The sequence below is a fragment of the Triticum urartu genome, unplaced genomic scaffold, assembly GCF_003073215.2.
Source record: "Triticum urartu cultivar G1812 unplaced genomic scaffold, Tu2.1 TuUngrouped_contig_6447, whole genome shotgun sequence".
NCBI classification, from domain to species: Eukaryota; Viridiplantae; Streptophyta; class Magnoliopsida; order Poales; family Poaceae; genus Triticum; species Triticum urartu.
In genome coordinates, this window is record NW_024117210.1 from 1 (window position 1) to 12,365 (window position 12,365).

General features: G+C 44.5%; 1 protein-coding gene across 1 annotated transcript; it reads left to right on the forward strand.

The window, feature by feature from the left end:
* Positions 1-1,445: 1,445 nt before the first annotated feature.
* LOC125530626 (CASP-like protein 5C1) lies at positions 1,446-2,905 on the forward strand. Its single transcript, XM_048695005.1, has 3 exons — positions 1,446-2,030; positions 2,280-2,412; positions 2,523-2,905. Exons 1-3 carry the CDS (start codon positions 1,888-1,890, stop codon positions 2,715-2,717), a joined length of 471 nt encoding a protein of 156 aa, XP_048550962.1. The 5' UTR covers positions 1,446-1,887; the 3' UTR covers positions 2,718-2,905.
* The last annotated feature ends 9,460 nt before the right edge of the window (positions 2,906-12,365 follow it).

Sequence of the window (12,365 nt, forward strand, 5' to 3'; positions counted from 1 at the left end):
TTGCACACGGCAATCTTGATGATGATCACCACTTGATGTCATCCTCTCCATGGGTTGAGTGATATCTTCCTCTTGACACAAGCCCATGAACACGTACCTAACCCCACGTAGAACTCTCACATAGACCATGGGTTAGTACACAAAGCATAATGGACAATGCTTACCAAACCATGGGATCACTTGATCCCTCTCGGTACATCTTCTACGCTTTGTGAGTTGATCAACTTGATTCACTCTTGACTTAGTCTTGATCAACCTTAAATCTTTCCAACTCTTTTCGTTTGGATGATGTCTTGAAGGTAAACATGAATGATCACACAATCTTCTTCTTCAAGACATGCTTGCAATAAGCTCAACTCTCAAATGACCAATCTTTGGATAATTCCTTGAATAGCACCTTGGTCGACACAAACTCTCCTTGAAACCAACACATGTACTCCAAGAAAAGCCTATGGACAAAACCTTCAAATATAACTCAAGGCAACCATTAGTCCATAGATATTGTCATCTATACCAATATAAAAATACCCAAAGGGGCAGATCCAATTGATCTCGGCCATCGAACTAAGTTAATCCAACGACCTAGACTGCTCCAATGGCGAGCGTTAAACATGTTTAACATGCAATTAATATCATACCAAATATTACACTAATCATAGATTAACACACAAATAATAGCATACCTAATATTCGCATGCAATTAATATATTCCTAAATATTAACGTGCGTTGCACGTGCGCATTTACTAGTCAATTACCAAAACCAAACATGAGGGCACCGCATGTTCTTTCACTAGGGACCTTATATTAGTACTTAAGAGAAGAGATATTCTGGTTTCAAAAGGAAAGCAAAAAAATAAAAAAGGGCTGTAATTCCAAGGGAGGAAAGAAAATTTCAAGCGCTGAGAGAATGGGCCGGCATAACCATTTCTAGATTGACGTTTTGGCTGATGAAAAAAAGGGAGGGAGCACCTTTCTTTTCCTGTCACTGTGAACGTTTGTCTGTCTTTTTTTTCCCGAATTAAAAAACGTAGGGAGCACCTTTCTTTTCCTGTCTTTTTTTTGCATGTCTGTCGCGATGCAACCGCAGCCATCCAATGCGCGCAGAGCACATTTTCCCCCTCAAGGCTGCCATCCTATCCTCTAACCCTTTTCCTTGCAGATATTGTCGGATTCCATTGCAGAGATTATTCTCCACTCTCATCACAACTTGGTCGAACAGTGACCGATCGATCGTCCAGACCACTGGCACTGTGCCATGCGGCATCCACCTGAAGACACGAGAGCCACCGCACCCGTCGTCGCCCCTTGTTACGACCAGTCATACTCATATCGCCGACCCCGATCTCGCACCTTCCGCGTCTACGTGCGTGCCCGGCGCCGCCACGTCTCCCCGGACGTCGTGATCGGCGGCCGGAGCGTGCACAGACGTGTGGTTTACCGACACTGGTTTCACCAATAGTCTAGGCAGTGTCGTGTACACGAGTGTGATCCAGGTGGAGACGGCGACGGGAGAGAGATCGAGACCGGGAAGCGGCAGCCATGGCGATCAAAAGGCTCTTGAGAAAGGCAGAGAATCTAGAGGAAGAGGAATCAATCTGCTCCCCTCCCACGCCAGTGCCCGGTGCCCCCCGTCCGTCCACCCAAAGCCCTGAGCTTTTCATCCTGTCCCCCCTGCCTTTTGTTCCCCCCTCGCGCACTCGCACTCGCACTCGCATCATCATTCCCTCCATAGATCTCCGCTGCCTCGTCGCAGGATCGAGCCGGAGATAGCAGGGCGCGCGCGTGAGAGGCCGACAGGGGTGCGGGACGAGGAGGGCGACGGCTGCGTGTGTTGGTTCGGCGCGCATGGGAGGAGACGGCGGTGTGAGCGCGTCGCCTCCTGTGGATGGATCGCGGGAGGAGCGCGGGGCCCGGCGCCGTCGGTAGCGCCGGCAGCCTGGGGCTCCGGATCGGGCAGGCTGCCTGCTCGTCGGCGGCCCTCATGTTCATGTCCGTCGGCGTCGAGTTCTTCAGCTACACTGCCTTCTGGTATGTACTCCATGCATGCCTCTCTCTCTCTCTCTCTCTCTCTCTCTCTCTCTCTCTCTCCTGAGACATGGAAAACCAAACGCTCTTAATGTTATATCTCTTTACGAAAGGAGTACTATCTTTCTTTCTCCGTAGACATGGAAATATTGATCTTCTTATAGATCCTAAAAACATGGAAAATAGTTATGAAAAGCATGAAAATATGCTGAAGTCTGTCGTTTGTTCTGAACTCGGCGCAAAACATGGCAGCTTCCTCGTAACGATCATGGGCCTGCTGGTCCCCTGGAGCTGCACGCTCGCCATGATCGACATGTACTCCATACTCGTCGGGTGCCCGCTCCACGTGCCCGGTGTCATGGCCATCGTCGTCGTCGGAGACTGGGTATGTACCACACCACGTAGCTAGCATCTACCCCTCGTGTCAATACCCGATTCTTCAACCTTACTAGTGCTATAAGAAGCATGCTGAACATATACAGAATAAATTTGCAGGTGCTGTCGATACTGTCGCTGGCGGCCGCGAGCTCGAGCGCCGCCGTCATCGACGTCCTCCTGGAGTTCCACGGATCCCACTGCGCCCCGAGGCTGTGCGAGAGGTACCAGCTCTCCGCCATGATGGCGTTCCTGTCCTGGCTCCTCACGGCCGCGTCGTCCCTCTTCAACCTCTGGTACATCGCCTCCAGGTGAGGTGAGGTGAGGGTGGGTGGTCGCCGATGAGGACGCCAGACTCTGACCCGCCGCAGCACTTCTAAATTCCGTAGTCTGTATAGCTGGAAGGAAGGTTTTGTATGTGTATAGCTGGAAGGTTTTGTACTCAAATTTCATTTCATAAACCTGCCTCTGACTAATCAGCATTAAGGATTGTTTGAAGTTAACATTCCACTTTCCACACGATCTGCTCTTTGCATAATAGGGTTCTATTATATTTTGTTTTCGTTTCTGGTCAGTACAGCATTTGTAGAGATCAGTGTCTCGAGAGTTTCTGCAGAAATACAGGAGGCTGCTGAAGACGGAACAACATATGTAGGTAATAGGCTGATGGATGTTATGTTTTTGTAGCGCATATTTCATTTTCTGAGGAAAATGGTGACCATTTGTTGGTGGAGATTTATCGGTGCAAAGTAGACATTCCGGCATGTGCAATAGTGCTATCTTAGGGGTGTCATGTCGGACAAATGTTGAGGTGTAAGAAAGAGAAACACGCGAAAAGCCTTTGCCTTCTCTTAGTTAACAAATGATCTCTTAAGAACAAATGCCTCACCACATTTTTATGAACTAGAGATAAGATTAAGAGACCACCCATTGTGCATCATCTTCTTTGTTATTTCTAGATTACATGGCACGATCAAGATAAGATTGTCTTATAACCCACCGTACATGCCATAATCCACCTCAATCCCCACCTTACCAAGCTCATCGTTCACCACTTACCCATGGATAGCTTTGCGTCAAGCTGATAACTAGTTCCACAATTATAATTGTTTAATAAAAAAGTATTTGATTAACAAAATTTAAGAATGTGTTGCAAGAATATATAAATCGTTTTATTTTGCATATTGAAAAAAGGTACTTCAGAAAAAATAAAAACATATTATGGAAAAGAAAAAACAAGTTCATGAGTATAAATGTTTGTTCACATATTCGAGAAATATTCATAATGTATTTGTGACCCAGATGCTGTAAAAAAGTTCATCCTGTATTATAAAAATTTAGAATATAAATAAAATTATAAAAATTGAAACAAAAATGTAAATAAAAGAGGAAGAATAATATTAAAAATCCTCTAAAAATAATAAAAAGAAAATGATGAAGATAAAATGTGACACACTAATGCGCAGGCGGCCCGAAGCGACATATTGGGTACGCATGAAATAGGATTTGCACACGCTTCGGGTCTTTAAGGCTTCTCGCGCCACACGGGTTGGGGATGAGCACAAAATGCAGATGTCATGGTTTTTCTAGGTAAACTTGCAAGCTTTATTATGATGTCGCCGCCGTTATAGGGACGAACAAAAAATCACCGGATGGCCTAACCAAGTATGGCGGCCAACCTGCAGATATTATTTGTGAGATGGCCAAGTAGAGGACCATCACAGTAAAGGCCGGCCCAGTAGAGCGCGTGTCAGAGGCGAGACGGAACTCCACCACGCAACGTGTGATATATAGCTCTAGATATTATTTGCTGGTGTTTCTATTCATCGCCTTAAGCAACAAACTTCGACGTGGGCCAGGTTCAATAATGCTCTCATTGTCCCATGGCAGTTGGTTTCTAAGAGATTTTTTTTTACGAGAAAATTTTCGATCTATTCATCTTCAATCATCGCAGTACAACGAATACCGGAAATAAAAAAAATTACATCTAGATCCGTAGACCACCTAGCGACGACTACAAGCACTGAAGCGAGCCGAAGGCGTGCCGCCGTCATCGCCCCTCCATCGCCGGAGTCGGGCACAACTTGTTGTAGTAGACAGTCGGGGAGTCGTCATGCTAAGAGAAAAAAATTGTTGTGTTGTTCTTAAGAAAAGCATGTTAATGTTTGCTCTTTTAGATTACGGGCTACCCTGCTTTTCCTGATTTGAAAAATATATGTTTGCAAACAATATTCATAGGTTTAAGAATTTTTAAAATGTTCCTGAATTTAAAAAATCATGAGTTAAAAAAAGTTCATGAGATTTAGAAAACCGTGACATTGTTAGGAAATTATTCAAAAAATTCAAACATCAAATAAAAAGGAAAGGGAAAAAACCAGGGGAAAATCAGACAAAACTGAATAAAAAAGAACCCCCTCCCCCCACCCCCCAAAAATGGTAGAAATTCGGTTGTCGCTCATGCACACATCCTCCTGTAGTTGGGTCGGCAAGTAGACGCTCCCTGTGTATACGTACTTTGCAGACTATTCGTTGCATTAGTGACCAACAGGAACTTCCACTATTTTGACGCACTCCGCCGTTTTTTTACAATCACTATGGTGTACGAATAATTCTACATAACAGCCTTTGGATGAAACCGATCCAATGATAGAGAGGCGGCAAATCCGAGTGCTACCGGCCGTTCGATCTTCTCTATGCTACATAGTTTTTGCCACATGTCAAATCTAGAAGATTTCATGGTTGGGCTTAAGCCCTATGGATATTTTGCACAAAACTCAAAACAGACTTCTATTTTGTTCTATATATACTCTTCCATATTTAGACTCCTCTAGCTTCTTTTTCGAACGAAATAATTTCCATTTTTACTCGGTGATTCTTCTTTGTGTTCAAGGCTATGATGTACCTTCATAAACCACATTTATGTTTGCAAATACATCACTAGCTATCCTTGTTATTTTCTATTAAAAACTGTAACGTGACTCGCAAAAACAAATGTAATATGAGACACCTCCTGGAGAAAACATGCTCAATATATATTACTTGAGTTTTGCATCGTATACTTCATGCGTTTGTTGCCTCAAATTTTCATTTGCCTACAGTTGTAAACTTGTAATACAATAATAGTATGCCGATCTTTTGTTGTAAATTTGATTATCTCGGCTCAAGTTTGTTTTTTTAGGTGAATCTCGGCTCTCAAGTGCAATGACCCACTAGTAAACTAGACAGCGACATGAAAGGCCGCTCCCCATGACGGCCCAACACTGATTACAGTATACACGTATTTTGTGCTATAGGCATATTATTCTACAGAAGTAGACAGGTACAAAACAAACATATACAGCCACACTACTGGCTCGTGCCGGTTCTAGGATTAACCCTAGCCAAGGGCCACACAAGCTTGTCGTCTACCTCTGCAACTTGAACGCATGACCCCGATCATGCAAGCTACGGCAGAAAGAAATACGCACGTGCTCATTCTTCTCCTCAGCAAAAGGCCGAGCGGTCGCTCGGCATGCCGCATCCTCCTCCTCAGCAAAAGCCCGAGCGGTCGCTCGGAGTCCCGTCCATCTCTCCCGGTGGCCACTGGCCACCCTATTTTCTGGCCGGCTTTCCAGCCTGGGTGCCGTCCTTGCATTTGCATTCCGCCAAGCAATATCACATATCTGTTGCAACCACAGCAAGGACGATTGGATTGGATGAATGATGTTGGATCGATCATTCATGCACACCTAGAAAACAATGCTGCTTTGATGCATGTTGCAACACTTGCGCTGCGCTTTTTCATTTGGCTGGGGTCACCTCAGCTGCACCACCTTGGCATGCACTTTTCTGCCTTGCTGGTAGTGGTGGTAGCGGCGTTCGCCACGGCCCCAGACCGTCTCAATCTTGGGCATTGGATTCATCCAAATGATAGGTGCAAATTGGATTGATCCGCATCACAGCTCCGTTCCGCTGGCACGTAACGACTGCCTCCGATCGTGCATTCAGTCGCCGCTGGTGTGCTTCCTAATTAATTAATATTTGGACGATATTCGGTATCTCACCTAAACGCCTAAACATTGTTCTTCGATTAGCACGAAGGAAATGATTGACTCCTTTCCTCAGGAAAATAAAAATGATTGAGACCTACGCATGACAAAGGGATCACGTTCAAGGATAGTAAGATCCACTACAAACTACCCCTCCGATTCGTAATAAGTGGCGCAGCTTTGAATTAAGATTGAACTAGCCTTAGTTTAAAACTGCGGCATTTATTTTGGATCGGAGAAAGTATTTGTTTTTCCTAACGAACAGATTTGCAAGTTCATTATAGCACTGTTTTCGCATCCTTCCCATTATTGGACACATGACAGTTGAATTCGGGTGTCCACTTGCAAAATTGGATGTGTGCTGGACGTGCTCGTTCACGGGTGCAATCAGTGGCGGAGCCAGGAATTAAGGATCAGGGGGTCAAATGACTCAAAGTTTCAATAACAGAGGCCAAACAATACTAATACATGTATTTTTGTATAAAATGTACACTGTTCATCTAGTAATTAGCAGAAAAATCTGTAATCTTAGGGGGGCCAGGGCCCCTGCTGGTCCCCCGTCTCCGCCACTGGATGCAATCATGCATTTCTAGGTTTTCGGTGTGCAAAACGTTTATAACCAAGAACACAGTACACTACAGGCCTTCTCAAAAACTAATGGATGCAGCATTGTCCTTGGGTCAACCACATCTAGATGCACAAGCGTTAATACGAACGCGTTCTTGGAATAATCGTCTCTGCGTATATGCCAAATCTGTCTCTGGCAGCAGTACAATGTACAAGTACGTTCCTATTAGGACGGTAAATAAAGTTATTAGAGCAAGAGTTCTTTAGTACTAGGAATCTCAGTAATAAAATACTGCCTGACTAATTAAACCATCTGAAGCGGTGACTAAGATCTTTACTACAGGCCAAGGAGCCAACCAGCTAGTAACCAAGAAAGATAAAGAAACGGCTAAAAAAACAGTATAAAGAAGTACAATTGTTGAAACTGTATTTGGCGGAGCAATGTAATCAACTCGACAATGAGAATGTGTCATAATATCTATCGCCTCGGGAGTTAGTGTAGGATCCAGTTGAAATACAAACAAGATTGGCTCGACAAGACGATTCTTTGTTCTCATAAATTTAGAAGTCGAGAACTTCTTTTCTAGAATACGCACGAGCGTGCATACTATATGTTCATAGAAGAAAAGGTGAAGAAAACCCACCACCAAAATTTGTAGGAAACCTATTTTACAACGCTGATAAAGCAACCTCCACTTTAGGTAAACAGAAGTCGAGAACCTTTTGTAGGGTTAGCAGAGTAGCAAACCGGGAACATGTCATTTCTTCCTCGTGGCTTCTCCTCTTGTATGTTGTCTCCTTTCCATGCATTTTATAAACTTCGCATTGGCTATTTAGTCAGCACCGCAGATTTGGCAATGATCTTAATTACACACAAATGTCCAAAGCTTCCCCGGCTGACCACACAACAAAATGGGTGTATTTTAACGAACACATTCTATTTTGAAGATCTAGAGCAGCATCTTTCTTCATCCTTGTCATTGCCTCCTCAAACCCGATAGGGACTGGTGGATGTGGCTCGAGGCCACCCTGCATCTCTGACATAGACCATATAAGATTCTTAGGCTTGTATATGCAATATTTGTTGGTTCTACTAGCTGTAAATATAAAGTCGGGGCAATTATCTTACATGTTAGAGCAAAAATATCATAAAACCATAACCAGTTTGTGGCTAGAGTGCCACAAAATCACAAATAGTAGACTTTTTAATCAGAAAATCATAACTTGTATGGTAACTTGTTTCACAGAACTCAAATCTTTCATATTAGGACGCTTGAGTTTTGACGTTGTTCATGACATTCCGGACCCACCAGTAAGCCGCAATGTGGAAAAAGAGTAACTTCACTTGGTATTTTGTGGGACCGCCTTGAGTACTTCCCGACCTAAGATGCTTTTTCGAAAGGCTGGAAGAATAGTTATACCAACTTTTTTGGAAAACGACCAAAGTGTTGTCTGCATTTTTTAGCTAAAAATTTCAAGTAGCATAATTATTTTGAGAAAAAAAGTTCTAGTAAATCAACAACCTTAAACTGAACATCTGAGAATTTTTAACCCGCTCAAGAAATTGAGAGAAACTTTAGTCTTTGTTTTTCAGCTACAGGTTTGGTTCAAATTTGGCCTAAAACTAAAATTGCCCAGAAAATTCTAGAATATCAACAACATTGGTCAGAGCATTCAAAATCTCAACTTATGGCCCAAAAACTCAAAGCATCAACATTTATTTTTGCACAGTTTTGGTCAAGTTTAAGGCGGTCCGATCTAGAAGGAATTACTCTTTCGCCATGTGGCCGACCAACTAGTGGATGTGTGATGCCAAAAATAATGTCAAGCATCTTAGTCGGAAAGTTTTTTTTTTGAAAAGGAGGATACCCCCCAACCTCTGCATCTCGTGATGCACACAACCATCTTAATCCAAAAGATTTGGATTCTGTGAAGTAATTTACCCTGAAATTTGTGATTTTCTGACAAATGTTTATAAAAGTTCTGATTTCGTGGAAGTCTTGCCACTATAGTTGTGGTTTTGTGATATTTGGTGTACATGTTAAGCACATCATATTCCTCAAAAGAAAATGTTAAGCACATCATCATTACAAACAACACATTTAACTAAGTTGATAAAATATTCTAAAGAGAACAGAAAAATAGAACAAACACCCACCTGACAGGGCGACAGGCTGACACAATGCATCGAGCACCGTTGAGTAGTCAAGTCAACCCATTTGGTGCCACTGGCCTATATTCCGTTTCCAGCCGTACTAAGTTTGCACGGTGCTATCACCATTTTCCCGAGATCAACGGGGCTCGAACATTACTTAAACCTCGCTGAAACAAAACCAGCAACGGATGACCAACCCAGCACCTAGAAAACATTGCCATACCACTAATACGATGCTTAGGGTGCACGGACACGCGGGCCAATCATCCCCCGTACCAAACGCGAGTTAATAAACCCCGACACCCCATGAACGCATATGGCCGCGTTGAGATCCGCGGCCGGCCTGCCGTCCAAAGATTCGCCATGCCGCCCTCCGGCCCGACGCGCCGGCGACAAGATCTATACCACGCACCCCCTCTGCAACCACCGTGGCGTGTGCACCGGTCGAGCCCACCTTCCTCCAGCGAAAGTTCAAGGAAGTTCTGCTCTGCAGAGGCGAAGGCGCGAGCTGCAAACCCGGGGCTTCCCGGGAGGCGGAGGAGCATGTGTCGCTTTGGTGCGTGGGAAACCCCTGGGATCATTGGCCCGGCCGGGGCGACCGGACCAAGTGGCCCGTCGTGCAGCGCGGCTGGCGCCCCACTGTCCGGGCAGCGGAGCATGCATGTGCGCGGCACAACCCGACGTGGCCGAAGGGGGCGAGCGGCTCGTCGTCGTCGCACGCATGCACGCAGCCACGCAGGACGTACCTCGCTGGCTGGCCGGGCCGCTAGGCGACGCCCCGGCCCTGCGGTTCAACTAGGCTGCCTCTCCGCTCGACTCGATTGGTGGTGGAAATTGGTGTCGTTTGTCTCCTTTGGCGTTCTTGGCGATCTTGTTTGGACTGACCTTCGAATCTACGATCGATCTCGTGGAGCGGAGACGGGCACGATCGTGGGCTGCTTAGAATAGTGAACACAGTATAAGTGCAAGTTCCTAGGCATATGGATAGGGTTGTGAAACGGCTTGTCGTTTCTACATCGAGTGTTATCTGATACAGTATGATACACGACAACCCAGGGGCGGACCTAGAGAGAAAATGATCCGGTGTCCCATCATATAATCACTCACAATATTCATCTAAGAATGGGGTGTCCTTCACTATAGTTTGCATTAAATTTACAAAGAAAAATTCCTGCACCTGGTGTCCTGTGCACCCGGGTGGCTCAACATGGGTACGCCCCTGCGACAACCTATGATGGGTAATGCATGTCAGCTGGTTTCCATGTGCGCACAGGTACTGTAGGAACTATGGACAAGAAAGGTTATGGGCATGCATGCATGCTTGCTTGCTTTCGATACTGTGGACAAGAAAGCTTCCCGGCATGCCTCTGTGGTTTGACGTTGTTCTTTGAAGTGAAACTCCCGTAGATTTGCATGCATGTGCGACCCTTCAAATCTCAACGTTAAGACACGGCTTCTACGTATTCTCGTCCCGTTTAAAATTGGCACCGAAGGAAGGTTACACTTACACGCACGCAGTACTGGGTGGACGTATCCACGCACGATTCATGTCTAGTTTTAAGGGGGTGAGCCAACAGATGCAGCGAGACTGCGAGAGTCCACCGCGCTTTGTTACGCTCGGCAACGGACGATGACGGAACCATGCACGCACACAGACAAACCGCGGCCGTTGACACAACCTACGCGTACGTATGGCTAGCAAGCTAAATCGAATCAGACCAGTGGCCCATGCGGCCGGGCACGTGAAGTCCGTCAACTTTGGTCCGCCGGGCGCGCCACGCGTACCGTTGCCCATGACGGGACGCGGCATGGCGCCGCTCCGGCGCACCCACCTCGCTCCCGGATAGGAGACTACGCGCCGCTACACGCTAGACTCGACATGTGCCTACATGCCTACGTACATGCGAGCTAGCTCTAACGCAAAAGCTTTGCCTAGGCTTTCCACCTACCAGCAACCGAAAAAGCTCACTGACGCAAACGATGCGAGGGGATATTCCAGAAACTTCTGCAACACGCTCGTATAGGTCTTTTCGCCAACTTGGCTCTCTGGCCTAACAAATCTGAGGCCCCGCTCGGTTTGGAGTTGAAGAAACCACATGAATGGCAGAGGATACAGGAATGACAGAGGAATACGATGCTAAAACATACTCCCTCCTTTTCGGTTTATAGGGTTTGTCTCAAAATTTTAGTTTTTCTATTTTATAAGGTTCAATTTGGTTATTCCCCATCACATTTTCAAACTTCAAGATGCATTAAATCATTGCATGCAAGTGTTAAAAGAAAACTGACCAATGCATGCATGCATTGTAATTAATGCATTCGTAAACATAATTTTTTTGAGGAAAACAAGAGCATTAATTGGGTGCTTTTGTAAACTACAAAAAATATTCCACCACTCATCATCTACCTTGGTTAGTGAGATTTTTGAATTGAGCCTTGTAAACCGGAAAGGAGGGAGTAAGAATCAGTACTTAATTCATGAGCTCTGCGGTTCAAATGTTCACACTCTTGTCCCTGGAAACGTTTTGTCATCTAAGCTCTAAAACTAGATGAACTTTTTTTTGGGGGGTAAAGCTAGATGAACTTTCAATTTTCAAAAAAGAAAAACTTGGCCCTCATAAACTTAAAAGGGGTTTGAGCAGGATGCGATATGATTTTCACACATTCGCAAACTCAGACAACAAAGGAAATTCTAAAAACAGAGGATTATGAAATTGGAAATTTATTTAACAAATGAAGCCTTAGAGAAAAATCAACATTTGAAGATAATATGGAGAAGTCACAAAACACTAAGATATATAAATAAAAATTTAAGGCGATAAGTTCATGAATAGCCATGGAAAATCAGGAAATATTAGATATTCTTCAAGAATGTTCATTAGGGTTTCCAATTGTTTTTTTTCGAATAGCGTAGATTTATCAGGGTTTTTGTGATTTTCTTATAATGGCGTAGATTTAGCAGGTTTTTATTTCACGTTCTCTATCCCATTCTAGATTTTACCATTTTATCTTTTAAAAATGAAGCATCATGTTTTTTCATTAAATAGTTTATTTCAGTAAATATGCATTTCCTTTTAATTATTTGCTTTTTCACGGGTTCTTTTTGTTATTGGCGTGTCTAGATCTTACCCCTTGCATCGATCAAACTGCTTTTGAGCTGGATGAGAAATTCGAACCACTTCTAAAGTTGAGGATACACTTATCATGTTTTAT